Raw genomic sequence first — 14,719 nt, 5'->3', positions numbered from 1 at the left:
GTTGGCCTAATTAGGGACAGACAGCTTGGCTTTGTACTGGGCAGGTCATGTCTTACTTACTTGAATGTTTTGAGGAAGTGACAGAGGTGATTGACGAGGGTAGAGCAGTGGATGATGTTTACATGGATTTTAGTAAGGCATTCAACAAGGTTCCTCATGGTAGGCTCATCCAGAAGGTTAAGATGCATGGGATCCATGGTGAATTGACTGCATGGATTCAGAATTGACTTGGCGAAAGTGAGGGCTGCAGATGTTGGAGATCAGAGTGGAGAATGTGGTGCTCGAAAAGCACAGCAGGTCAGGCAGCATCCGAGTTGATGTTTCTGGCAAAAGCCCTTCATCAGGAATGAGGCTGTGAGCGAAGGGACTGGAGAGATAAATGGGAAGGGGATAGGGCTTGGGGGTAGGTAGCTGGGAGTGCGATAGGTGGGCGGGGGTAATGGTGATAGGTCAGAAGAGAGGGTGGAGCGGATAGGTGGGAAAGAAGATGAACAGATAGGACAGGTCATGAGGGCGGTGCTGAGTTAGAAGGTTGGATCTGGTGGGGAGAGGGGAAATGAGGAAACTGGTGAAATCCACATTGATGCCATGGGGTTGGAGGGTCCTGAGGCGGAAGATGATATTCTTCCTCCAGGCATCAGGTGGTGATGGAGGAGGCCCTGGACCTGCAAGTTTGTGAGGGAGTGGGGAAGAGAATTGAAGTGTTCCACCACAGGGTGGGATTGGTTGGTGCGGGTGTCCCAGAGATGTTCTCTGAAGCGCTCTGCGAGATGGCGTCTAGTCTTCCCAATGTAGAAGAGATTACATCGGAAGCAACAGATACAGTAAATGATGTGTGGAAGTGCAGGTGAAAATTTGATGGATGTGGAAGGTTCCTTTGGGGCCTTGGACAGAGGTGAGGCTCCGTCCCCCAAGGCTCCGGGTTAACATTAAAGGCAAATCAGGGTGGGGAGGGAAATATCTCCCTGGTGGTGGGGTCCATTTGTAGGTGGCAGAAATTGCAGAGGATGATGCGATGTATACAGAGGTTGATGGGGTGGAAGGTGAGGACTGGGGGGGTTCTGTCTTGTTCTGGTCAGAGGAGTGGGGTTTGAGGGCAGAGGTGCAGGAAATGGATAAGATGTGCTAGAGGGCATCATCAATTTGGATGAAGGGATAGCATTTTTACAGGAGGCAGGGTGGGAGGATGTGTAGTCCAGGTAGCTGTGGGAGTCAGTGGGTTTGTAGGAGATGTCAGTGTGAGTCGTCACTATTGATGGAGAGGGAAAGGTCCAGGAAGGGGAGGGAGGTGCCCAAGATGGTCCAAGTGAATTTCAGGTCGGGGTAGAATATATTGGTGAGGTTGCTGAACTGTTCAGCCTCCTCATGGGAGCACAAGATGGCACTGGTGCAATCATCAATGTAGCGAGAAAAAGGTGGGGATTGGTGCCAGTGTAAATGTGGAAGATGGACTGTTCCACATAGCTGACAAAGAATTGACTTGTCCATAGACACACAGACACACAGACACACAGACACACAGACACACAGACACACAGACACACAGACACCTTTGGAGAGGGTGCTGAAGAAGTTTACCAGGATGCTGCCAGAATTAGAGGGTATGAGCCAAAAGGTGAGGCTAGAAAAACTCAGGTTGTTTTCTATGGAGTGGTAGAGGCGGAGGGGAAATTTGATAGAACTTTATAAAATGATTAGATGCATAGACAGGGTTGACAATCAGAATCTTTTCCCCAGAGTTGAAATGTCTAAAACTAGAGGGCATACATTTAAGATGAGAGGGGTAAAGTTCAAAAGAGTTGAGGGGAACAATTTTGATGAGGTTCCCACGGTAGGCTATTGCACAAAATACAGAGGCATATGATTAAGGGTGATTTAGCGGTCTGGATCAGAAATTGGCTAGCTGAAAGAAGACAGAGTGGTGGTGATGGGAAGTGTTCATCCTGGAGTTTAGTTACTAGTGGTGTACTGCAAGGATCTGTTTTGGGTCCACTGCTGTTTGTAATTTTTATAAATGACCTGGATGAGGGCATAGAAGGATGGGTTAGAACATTTGCGGATGATACGAAGGTCAATGGAATTATGGACAGCGCTAAAGAATGTTGCAGGTTACAGAGGGACAGATAAGCTGCAGAGCTGGACTGAGGGGTAGCAAATAGAGTTTAATTCAGAAAAGAGAGATGATTCACTTTGGAAGCAGCAACAGGAATAAATACTACTGGGCTAATGGTAAGATTCTTGGCAGTGTAGATGAGCAGAGAGATCTCAGTGTCCATGTACTTAGATCCCTGAAAATTGCCACCCAGGTTAATAGAGTTGTTAAGGCGGCATACAGTGTGTTAGCTTTTATTGGTAGAGGGATTGAGTTTCAGAGCCACGAAATCATGTTGCAGTTGTACAAAACTCTGCTGTGGCTGCACTTAAGAGTATTGTGTACAGTTCTGGTAACCCCATTATAGGAAGGATGTGGAAGCTTTGGAAAAGGTTTCAGAAACAATTTATTAGGATGTTGCCTGGCATGGAGGGAAGGTCTTAGGAGGAAAGGCTGAGGGACTTGAGGCTGTTTTCGTTCGCGAGAATAAGGTTCAGACATGACTTAATTGAGACATTAGATAGGGTGAACAATGACAGCCTTTTTCCCAGGATGGTGATGGCTAGCACAAGGGGATGTAGCTTTAAATTAAGGAGTAATAGATATAGGACAGATGTCAGAGGTAGTTTCTTTACTCAGTAGTAGGGGTGTGGAACGCCCAGCCTACAACAGTGGTAGACTCGCCAACTTTAAGGGCATATAAATGATCATTGGATAAACATATGGATGAAAGTGGAATAGTGTAGGATAGATGGTTGGTTCCACAGGCCAGTGCAACATCGACAACCGAAGGGCCTGTACTGCGCTGTAAATGTTCTGTGTTCTAAGTTTTTTCCAAAGCCTTGTATCTTGTATACACTGCCAGGGGGAATGGTGGGAGCAGATACGATCGGGGCATTTCAGAAACTTTAAGATAAGCACCTGACTATGTAAGGAATAGTGGGATATGGACCAAGGGCAAGCAGAAGAGATTAGTTTAATCTTGCTAAAGATCCCATTCTTGTGCTGTACAGTTACGTTCAATCCCCTCCAGTCCCATGCTCAAAACCTTAAATCTGTGTCAACTTGTTCTAGTACTATCAACCAATGGAGCAACATATCTAAAACTGTCAGAATCATGTACATTGTGATCAAATCAGCCCTTAATTTCCTTTGCTTCAAGGAGAAGAAAACCAGTTTATCCACTTAACCTTTGTAGCGAAAGTCCTGTATCCCTGGAACACTTCTAGTACATTTCCTCTGCCTTTTTCTAGGACCCTCATCTCTTTCCTTAGATTGTTGCATCCAATTCTTTTTACCAATCAAGTTGTGGTCTGACCAGACCTTTATATAGTTTCAGCATATCTATTGGGTATTCATACTTTTGCAGATAAAATTCCCTCTGAAGAGAAAGAAATTACATTTCAATTTAATGTGGGTTTAGCTGTACATATGGATTTATTCTGAAAAAATCTCTTGCTCCCTGATTTTGTTATAGGCCTCTTGAATTTGGAGAAGCTATTACGCCAGTTTCTTATTTCCAAGGACACTTTGTCAGTCCGAATGTTGGACCAAAGTCAGGATTCAACACCTGTGTTGAAGGAAATTCGAGATGATAAAATTGCAACAATAATTATTGATGCCAGTACTTCAGTGTCACAATCCATCCTTCGCAAGGTATGTTCAGTGTTAAAGTTACTAGACTCTGATCACCAAGAGTTTTAATAATTAGTGAATGGCTCAGATAAATAGCCTAATTGCTGCAATTGAGTTGTTTAGATTGATTATTCACTCATTTCTAAGACTGCGGAATATTGCTATTTCATACCATTCAATGTATGAACAAGTCGACGCTGAAAGGCAGTAACAAGATTAAATCCGATAGCTTTTCAGAATCAGATTCCCCACTGCCCCCATCCCTCCAAATCTACATACCTCAAAGTAATCCTTTCAACAAACCTGACCATCCAGCAAGCTAGGGTATCCAGTTTTTAAGAGAATGACAGTCGTAGCATTTTTGCAGCAGGCAAAGAGGCCCTTCAGCCCAATATGTCTATCGGTCATCAAACATCCATCTATTCAAATCCCATTTTCCAGCCTTTAGAAAAATAGAAACATACGGTAGAGGAACAGGAGTAAGTCACTTGGCCTTTCAAGCCTGGTCCTCCATTCAGTATGATCATGACTGACCATCCAATCAGTACCCTATTCCCACTTTGTAATTTAGTCCTAAGAACTATATCTGCATCTTTTTTGAAAGTAACAAAAACCGAAATTGCTGGAAAGCTCAGCAGGTCTGGTAGCATCTGTGGAGAGAAAGCAGAGTTAATATTTTGGGTTGAGCAAATCTTCCTCAGAACTTTAAAGTCTTCAATATTTGGACTCAACAGTTCCCTATGGCAGAAAATTCCATCATGCTTGCCACTTTCTGCATGAAGAAATTTCTCATCAGCTGTGATCTAAATAGTAGACCCATTATCCTTGGACTGAGACCCCTGTACCTGGACTCCCCCACATCAGGAACATCTTTCCTGTCTATATACACTATCTAGCCCTAATAGAATTTAAGAGGTTATTTGAAATCCACCCTCATTCTTTCAAACTCCAGTGAATATAGTCCTAATCAATCCAGTCTCTCTTCATACTTCAGAAGTACCATCCCAGGAATCAGTTTGGTAAATCTTCATTGCACTCTTTCCATCGTTAAAAATATCCTGTCTCATAGGGAGAGCAAAACGACACTATACTCTAGGTGTGGCCTCACAAATACAGAGTACAATTGCAGCAAAATGTCCCTGCTCCTGGCTTCTCGCCATGAAGGCCAACATACAATCTGCTGTCTATTTTTGCTACCAAAGTGAATAACCTCACTTTTATCCATATTATACTGCATGACTTGTATTTGCCCACTTAACTTGTCCAAATCACAATGAAGCTCATCTGCATTCCTCCCTACAGCATACCCTTTTATCCAGCTTTGAGTCACTTACAAAATGATAGGTAATTTCCTCATCCAAATCATTAATGCATATTGTAAATAGGTGGAATCCAAGCACTAATCCTTGCAGAACCCTAAAAGTCATAGCTTGGCTCTTGGAAAGTGACCCTTTTAATCCTGCTGTTTGTTTCATGGCTGCCAGCTAGTTCTCTATCCATTTCAGTGCATGACTTCCAGTTCCATGCACTTTAGGTTTACATGCTAGTCTCTTATATTGAAATTTATCAAAAGCCCTTCTGAAAATCCAAGTAAATCACATCTACTGCCTCCCCCTTACCCACTCCACTAATTAGATCCTTAAGAGGTTTCAGCAGATTTGTCAAGCATGGCTTCCCTTCCTTAAATCCATCCTGACTCTGTCTGATCCTGTTCATATCTTCCAAGTGCTCTGCTATTACGCCTTTTATAATGGACTCTTTTCCCCCCCAATTAATGACATCAGGCTAACCAGACTATAATTCTGTTTTCTCTTTGCTACCCTTTTTAAATAGTGGGGTAACATTAGTTACCCGCCAATCCACAGGAACTGTTAATTTGTAGAATTTTGGAAGATGACCACCAGCGTATCGTCTATTTCTAGGATCATTTCCTTAATGACTCTGGGATGAAGGTTATCATGCCATGGGTATTTACCAGCTTTCACTTTCTTGAGTTTCCCCAATACCTTTTTTTGATACTAATATGATTTCTTTCAGTTCTTGCTTCCATTTAGACACTGTTCTCCACCATATCTTTGGGATGCTATTTGTGTCTTCCTTTAAGAAGACATACTAAAGTATTTAATTGCACTGCTACCTTTGTTTCCCATTATAAATTTCCCTGCTTCTAACTGTAGAAAACCTATACTCATCTTTACTAATTTTTCTGTTCACCTACTTATATTTGGCCTGTACCCTGGTGATTCAAGCCCTCAGCTAAATAGTTCTTAAAATTCTTGAGGATTCCTAGCCTCAAAGCCTTTCAGGCTGCAAGTTTTACAACTATCCGAGTGAAAACAGAAGTCCTCAAATGCCCTTTAATGCTGTTGATCATTAAAATTGCCCTGGTTATTGATCGCTTTGGAAATATGGGATTGAGATGTCATAGCCATTACAGAAACTTGGCTGAGGGTTAGATGGAACTTCAGCTCAATGTTCTAGGTCTGAGATGCTATAGAAAGGATAAAAAAAAAAGGAGGCAAAACAGAAGGGGGAGTGGCACTTATGATTAAAGAATATATTACTGCTGTATCTAGGGAAGATAATTCTGAAAAATAATCACATGAAAATTTATGGCATGAAACTCAAAAGAAGAAAGAGATGATTGCCTATGTGGGATTGAACTATAGACTCCCCAGTAGTCAGAGAAATTGAAGAACAAATATACAGAGAGATCTCAGATATATGTAAGAATGAGGTTGTAATAGTAGGTGATTTTAATTATCCAAACATTTGGCTGGCACTACTATAGTGTTAAAGGATTGGATGGTTAAGAATTTGTTAAATGTATTAAGAAAATTTTTTCTATCAATCTTTAGGTGTTCCTACTAGAGATAGAACAAAATTTGACCTTCTCTTGGGAATAAGGCAGGGCAAATGACAGTAGGGAAACACTTTGGGTCTAGTGATTGTAATTGGATTGGTTTTAAAATAGTTATGGAAAAGGTTAAACCTTCCATAAAATTTGCCTTACTTTAATTTTTAATGGCATGAGACAAGAACTTGCAAAAATTGATTGGAGTAGCTATTTGTAGATAAAGGGATGTCAGATTAGTGTGAAGCTTTCAAAAGTGTGGTAACAAGTTCAGAGTCATTGTGTCCCTTTTAGAGTGAAAAGTAAAGCTGGTAGGATTAGAGAACAATGGATAAGTAAACATATTGAGATTTGAGCTAAAATAAAAAAAGTCATATATTAGATATAGACAACTGGGTTCAAATGAATCTCAAAAAATTAATTCATGGGATGAGGGCATCTCTGGCCAGGCCAACCCTTCTAATTTAACCAAACACAGAAAAGCTCACCTCATCTCAATCTGTTAAAGTATGAGTTACAGGGAATTCCTAAATTCCAGTATTTAAAGAGAAAAATGACAGTTTCATTCTTTAACTCAAAGTCAACATTAAGCAACAACTATTTACAACTCCAAGCCTTCTTTGTCTTCAAGGTTTGTTAGCTACCTCCCATTCTATAACAATATACTGATCCAATAAAGCACCTATTAAATTTACAGCAAATCAATTTTCAAAACCAGAAAGCAGCTGTCATCCTCCTTTGTTTGTAAATCTCCCTGGCTCATCTTCAGTCTTCTGCTGTACAGATTTTTCATATGAAAACAGTACCTTTTAGAGAGCTGGCTTTTGGCCAGTCTGTCTGACAATGGCAAGTAGTAGTGCTGTTTCTCTGGCTAACTGTCCAAAATGCCTGCTTTTTATACCCCAAAAAGTCAGATTGTCTCATTGGGTTAATGTTGTCAAAACAGTAAATTCAAATTCGATTGGATTTAGTAGATTGGGGCATAATTTAAACTGATTGGTTAAATTTGAACTGCTGTGAAAACAGCAAGGTATCTAGGTTACAGCCAAAATGTTATATCTTTCAATTGTCCAGTACACTTCGTGCCTGCTAGCTGCTTGTCAGCTTGCAACTCTCTCTTAAAGGTACAGTACACACCTTCAAGTTCATAACACTTGCCCCCTTAAGAAAAAAATGAACCATCATAATGAAAAGATGGATTTTTTTTTAATTCTTAACCCCATTACCATGAAATACATAGGACATTAATCTAAGTTCATTTTAACTTCTACACACACACATATATTACATTTGTTCAATCTTGCCTTTCTTTATCCAATAAATCCGCGATAACACATCTACTATCATATTTTTACGATCCGTAACATGTACAATTTGTAAATCTGTAACATAGACTCCAGTGAAACAGTCTCATTCTTGTCTTTAAATCATTCCAAGAATGTAAGAGGATTGTGATCCGTGTGCACAACCATCTCCGGCACATTGTTCATCACTTAAACATCAAAATATTGTAAGGCCAGTACCAAAATCAATAATTCCTTTTCGATTGTAGAGTATTTTCTCAGGTGGATGTTGAGTTTCTTTGAAAAGTAATCAACTGGCAGTTCAATTCCATCATCATCTTCGTGTAGCAGTACAGCTCCAACCCCTATGTCGCTAGCGTTGATTACAACTTTGAAGAGTTTCAAGAAGTTTGGTGTAGCTACAACTGGTGCAGTGGTTAATACTGCTTTTAAATTGTCAAATGCCTCCTGGCATTGTTACATCCACTGAAATTTTGTGTTCCTCTTCAGCAAATCGTGTACAGTGCCACTACACTTTGAAGTTTGGAACAAACTTCCGGTGGAATCCGCTTAGTCCCAAAAATCGACGCACCTCTTTCTTTGAGGTTTGTCATGGAAATTCCTCTAAGATCTTCAACTTTGTCTTCCTTGGGGTCAACCTTCCATGCCCAATATTATGTCCCCAGAATGTCACCTCTACCTTCGTGAATTCTGTTTTGTTTAAATTTATTTTTCTGGTTTTCTGGATGCTTCCACTTGTTTGCAGGAGAATTAGAGTGACTTATTAATTGAAAGTCATACCTTATAGCAACTGCTAAAGAAAAGGTAAACTGGTTTTCTTTAGGCTTAAATTGTTTTTTAAATTAGAGAACAGAGAGACTGCTCCCGAGCTGATGGAGTTCTGAGACTTCTTCCTAGTTTTTACATATCCCAAGCTGTACACCTTCCTCAGAACCAGGTCACAGTTATTCCCTAGGTTCCTGATGAAGGGCTTTTGCCCGATACGTCGATTTTGCCTGTCCTCGGATGCTGCCTGAATTGCTGTGCTCTTCCAGCACCACTGATCCAGAACACAGTTATTCCCTGCCATCTACTCATTGCTGGCTAAATCTCCATTTATACACACAATGGCTGCCATTCATCTGCATTTTCTCCTCCCACAGCTTGAACTATCAGCTGTCTAAACAGGCTTTGGTGATGTAGCAATGGAGGGAGCTTGAATGCTATTATACTTAGAGAACAGCAAGTTCATATTTCATAGAGCAAACTAAATCCTGGGGCAGTCTTAACCATCTGTTGTAGTACAGATAGTCACTTCAGTAAGGGCAAGCAAAGCACTTTAAGCATGGCTGTGAATCTCAGTGCCCACATAGTCTGAGCTTTCATGGGAGCAAGCCTGAATCACTTTACACTTGTGTGAGTTTTCACTGGACCACTGAAGCATTGGATGGCTTTTGCAGCTGGTCCTGCTGGCAGTGCTGATCACCACCTCAATGGTGGAGAGAATGGGCTCAAGCTCTACAATACCGTGTTGTATTGGAGCTGGATTCCTCCTTTTCCATCTCTGCAATATAGACCTATCTCAATGTATATGTCATCAGCATTTTCCGGTAAGCTCACATCACAGCACTTACTTGAACCCTGATATATCAAGCTCATTGATCACTTAACCCTCTGGGTGAGATGGCACACAGCTATGTTTGCCCTTCGTCCTAATTGCAGCCCACTTATGTCTGGTAACTCTCCACATGCAGATTCCGGCCTTATGTTTGCTAATGGTAGAAAGACGGAGAGACAAGATTAATAGATAAAAGCAAATTATTGTGGTTCTGTTCGCCGAGCTGGAAGTTTTTGTTGCAAACGTTTCGTCCCCTGGCTAGGCGACATCATCAGTGCTTGGGATCCTCCTGCGAAGCGCTTCTTTGATGTTTCCTCCGGTGTTTATAGTGGTCTGTCCCTGCCGCTTCCGGTTGTCAGTTTCAGCTGTCCGCTTTAGTGGTTGGTATATTGGGTCCAGGTCGATGTGTTTGTTGATGGAGTTTGTGGATGAATGCCATGCCTCTAGGAATTCCCTGGCTGTTCTCTGTCTGGCTTGCCCTATGATAGTAGTGTTGTCCCAGAAGGCAAATGTGCTAAACCCCTTCTGAACCACCATCAAGTACAGCCCCCGAGTTTTCAACATTTTATGACAAGCATTTCTTCCCCCCAGGATCATTCGTTTAAACCTTCTTCGGACCCTATTCAATGTCATCATATCTTCTGGAGTATTGTGTACAGTTCTTGTTTCCTTGTAATGAGAAGGATTTTATTATATTGGAGAGGGTTCAGAAAGTATTTACCAGAATGATGTCATGAATAGAAGTCTTCTGTTATAAAAATAGGCTGCGGTTTCTTTTTCACTGGAGCAGAGGACTTCGACGTTTGGCCTTATAGAGATTTGTGAAATCACGAGGAGCATAAATAAGATTACTATCAAAGGTGAGGGAGATCGCATCCAGGGGCATATGTTTAAAGTACGAGAAGGAAGATTTATAAAGGACATGAGTGGCAGCTTTTGTTTTACACCCTTTGGTCACTGGGTGCAATAAACCGCTGGAGGAAGTGGTGGATGCAACTACAGTTAAATTATTTAACAGTCAAAGTTTGTGCGAAGATTTGTTGCTCGGGTGCTCGTTGTTGTGGTTCTGTTCGCCGGGCTGGAGGTTTTTGTTGCAAACGTTTCGTCCCCTGACTAGGCGACATATCAGTGCTTGGGAGCCTCCTTCGAAGCGCTTCTTTGGTGTTTCCTCCGGTGTTTATAGTGGTCTGTCCCTGCCGCTTCCGGTTGTCAGTTTCAGCTGTCCGCTGTAGTGGTTGGTATATTGGGTCCAGGTCGATGTGTTTGTTGATGGAGTTTGTGGATGAATGCCATGCCTCTAGGAATTCCCTGGCTGTTCTCTGTCTGGCTTGCCCTATGATAGTAGTGTTGTCCCAGTCGTATTCATGTTGCTTGTTGTCTGCGTGTGTGTGAATTTGACTGGGACAACACTACTATCATAGGGCAAGCCAGACAGAGAACAGCCAGGGAATTCCTAGAGGCATGGCATTCATCCACAAACTCCATCAACAAACACATCGACCTGGACCCAATATACCAACCACTAAAGCGGACAGCTGAAACTGACAACCGGAAGCGGCAGGGACAGACCACTATAAACACCGGAGGAAACATCAAAGAAGCGCTTCGCAGGAGGCTCCCAAGCACTGATGATGTCGCCTAGCCAGGGGACGAAACGTTTGCAACAAAAACTTCCAGCTCGGCGAACAGAACCACAACAACGAGCACCCGAGCTACAAATCTTCTCACAAACTTTAAAAGCAAATTACTGCAGATGCTGGAATCTGAAACCAAAAGAGAAAATGCTGGAAAATCTCTGCAGGTCTGGCAGCATCTGGAAGGAGAGAAAAGAGCTGATGTTTCAGTTAGACTCGAAACGTCAGCTCTTTTCTCTCCTTCCAGATGCTGCCAGACTGGCTGAGATTTTCCAGCATTTTCTCTTCTGGACAAGATTTAAGATTTGGGCAGGAGTTGCGGGGAATGTGAGAAAGAATTTCTTTTACACAGCAAGTGGTAATGAGCTTGAACGTAATACCCATGAGGATAATGGAAATGGAGACAAGTAGATGAACACTTCCTTGAACCATATAACCTTTCTGAGCCAAGGGGATTGAGCAGCAAGGGAAAGGAGGGGGACCGCACTTCTCCCCCAGGAGCCACTATGGTCTCAATGTGGTTGAATGTTCTCCTTTGTGCAGTGGGTGCATCTCTGGCATGATTTTAAATTAGATTAAAAGAGAGTTGTAAAATGTGTATTCATAATATCTTGTTTTCCAGGCCATGGAGTTAGGAATGACATCTGACCACTATCATTACATCTTTACATCTCTGGTAAAGTATTATCACTCAATATAAATGTTATTTATCTGGTAAAGGGATAGAGGGTAGAAGTGAAGGAAGGAAAGGAAGTAAGGCTTTAAGGATGGAGGCAGGGAAGATGGGAGCAGGAGAAGTCCATGATGGAGAAAGCAGACATGTTAGCTTCCAGAGTCAAAAAGTGTGGAGCTGGAAAAGTACAGCCGACCAGGCAGCAACCAAGGAGCAGGAGAATCAATGTTTCAAGCTTAAGCCCTTCATCAGAAATGTGGGGAAGACCCAAGTGGGCTGAGAGGTAAATGTGAGGGCGGAAGGGCTGTGGGGGAAAATAGCTGGGAATGTGACAGGTAGATGAAAGTGGTAGGTGATAGGTCGGAGAGGAGGGTGGAGGAATAAGGTGTTAGGTCGGAGAGGAGGGTGGAGGAATAGGTGGGAAGGAAGATGGACGGTAGGACAGTTCAAGAGGGCGGCGGAAGGTTGGATCTGGGATAAGGCGGGGGGGATGGGAAATGAAGAAACTGGTTGGAGGGTCCCAAAACGAAAGATGAAGCGTTCTTCCTCCAGGGGTCAGGTAGTTAGAGTTTGGCGATGGAGGAGGCCCAGAACCTGCATGCCCTAGGTGGAGTGGGAGGGAGAGTTAAAGTGTTCAGCCACAGGGCAGTGGGGTTGTTTAGTATGTGTGTCCCAGAGATGTTCTCTGAAACGTTCCGCAAGTTGGGATCCTGTCTCTCCAGTGTAAAGGAGACCGCATTGGGAGCAATGGACACAGAAGATGACGTGTGTGGAAGTGCAAGTGCATCTCTGTCAGCCCTTTTGTGGCTTTGGATGGAGGTAAGGGGGTAGGTGTGAGTACAGGTTTTGCACTTCTTGCAGTAGCAGGAGAAGGCACAAGAAGTGGAGGGCGGGTTGGTGGTGGGGGGGGGGGGAGGAGAGGGATAGGTGGGAACCTAACAAGGGAGCCGCGGAGGAATTGGTCTCTCCAGAACGCAGATGGGGTGGGGAGAGAAATCTATCCCTGGTGGTGGGGTCTGACTGTAGGTGACAGAAATGGCAGAGGATGATGCGATGCATCCGTCCAAGACCCCAAAGGATCCTTCTGCATCTGACATAGATTTATCTGCACTTCCACACAGTCATCTACTGTGTCCGTTGCTCCCGATGTGGTCTCCTCTACATTGGTGAGACAGGACGCCAACTTGCGGAACATTTCAGAGAATATCTCTGAGACACACGCACTAAACAACACCATCGCCCCATGGTCGAACACTTTAACTCCCCCTCCCATTCCCACTCCGCCAAGAACATCACGTCCTGGGCCTCCTTCACCACCAAACCCTAACCACCCAGCGCTTGGAGGAACAGCGCTTCATCTTCCACCTTGGGACCCTCCAACCACATGGGATCAATGGATTTCACTAGTCTCCTCATTTTCCCTCCCCCCACTTTATCCCAGATCCAACCTTCCAGCTCGACATCGTCCTGTTGACCTGCCCATCTTCCTTCCCATCTATCCACTCCACCCTCCTCTCCGACCTGTCACCTTCCCTCCCAACTGCATCTACCTATCACATTCCCAGCTACCTTCCCCACAGCCTCATCCCCTACTCCCCATTTATCTCTCAGCCCCCTTGGCCTACAAGCCTCATTCCTAATAAAGGGCCTATGCTCGAAACATTGACTCTCCTGCTCCTCGGATGTTGCCTGACCGGCTGTGCTTTTCCAGCACCACACTTATTGACTCTGATCTCCAGCATCTGCAGTCCTCGCTTTCTCCATGTTAGCTTCCATGCTAGGTTAGGACTTATATAATTAAATGGTAGGGCCCTATGTTGTATTGTCAAACAGAGAGACCAAGGGGTTCAAGTACATAGTTCTTTTAAAGTTGTATAGTACGTGGTTAAGAAGGCATATTGCACACATGCCTTCATTGCTCAGACCATTAAGTACAGGAGCTGGGATGTTATTTTGAGATTGCATTGAACATTGGTGAAGCCAGTTTTGGGCATAGTGTGTACAGTTCTGGTCACCTTGCTCTCAGATGGATGTTATTAAATTGGAGAGGGATCAGAAAAGATTTACCAGGATACTGTCCAGATGGGGAATTTGAGTTATAAGGAGAGGCTAGATCGACTAGGATGTTTTTCACTGGAATGTAGAAGGTTGAGGGCTGGCCTTTTCGAGGCTTATAAAATCATGAGGGGGAATAGATAAAGTGAATAGCAAAGGTCTTTTCCCTAGGTGGAGGAGTTCAAAACTTGGGAGGCATATTTTTAAGGTGAGAGGAGAAGGATTTAAAAGGGACCTGAGGGGAACTTCTTTCACACAGGATGGTTTGTGTGTGGAATGAACTACCAGAGGAAGTGGTCGATGCAGGTACAGTTTCAACATTTAAAATACATTTGGACAGGTACATCTATAGAAAAGATTTAGAGAGATATGGACCAAAACAAGCAAGTGGGATTAGTTTAGTTTAGGAAACTTGGTTGGCATGGACAGTTGGATCAAAGGGTCTGGGAGAGGAGCCGAGCAGAGAGGAACTTGAGAAGGTAAGTAGTATAAAAACTTACCATGTGGACTTGGGGCCTTCACTTCAGGAAAGCAGCCAAGTGGAGAGGATTCTGGGAAGGTGGGTGATTCTGTTTCTGAATCAGAGTGGGAAACTGAAAGGTGATGTCGCAGGAGGGCTGTGATTGATTGGCTAGAACATAGAACATAGAACATAGAAGAATACAGCGCAGTACAGGCCCTTTGGCCCTCGATGTTGCGCCGATCCAAGCCCACCTAACCTATACTAACCCACTATCCTCCATATACCTATCCAATGCCCGCTTAAATGCCCATAAAGAGGGAGAGTCCACCACTGCTACTGGCAGGGCATTCCATGAACTTACGACTCGCTGAGTGAAGAACCTACCCCTAACTTCAGTCCTATATCTACCACC

The 14,719-nt window shown here is 43.3% G+C and overlaps 1 protein-coding gene across 3 annotated transcripts in view; it reads left to right on the top strand.

Moving 5' to 3' along the window:
• The window catches only part of grik4 (glutamate receptor, ionotropic, kainate 4), a 189,578-nt gene that overhangs the window by 87,470 nt on the left and 87,389 nt on the right, over positions 1 to 14,719 (top strand). For all 3 annotated transcript variants that reach the window (XM_043676445.1, XM_043676447.1, XM_043676446.1), the window contains exons 6-7: positions 3,570 to 3,748; positions 11,739 to 11,792. In XM_043676445.1, coding sequence (XP_043532380.1) covers positions 3,570 to 3,748; positions 11,739 to 11,792 — 233 coding nt within the window. The remainder of the gene's footprint in view (positions 1 to 3,569; positions 3,749 to 11,738; positions 11,793 to 14,719) is intronic.

The sequence above is a fragment of the Chiloscyllium plagiosum genome, chromosome 35 (assembly GCF_004010195.1).
Source record: "Chiloscyllium plagiosum isolate BGI_BamShark_2017 chromosome 35, ASM401019v2, whole genome shotgun sequence".
Taxonomy (NCBI): Eukaryota; Metazoa; Chordata; class Chondrichthyes; order Orectolobiformes; family Hemiscylliidae; genus Chiloscyllium; species Chiloscyllium plagiosum.
Note: the sequence above shows the minus strand (reverse complement) of the source record. Positions and strands in the feature narration are given on the sequence as shown.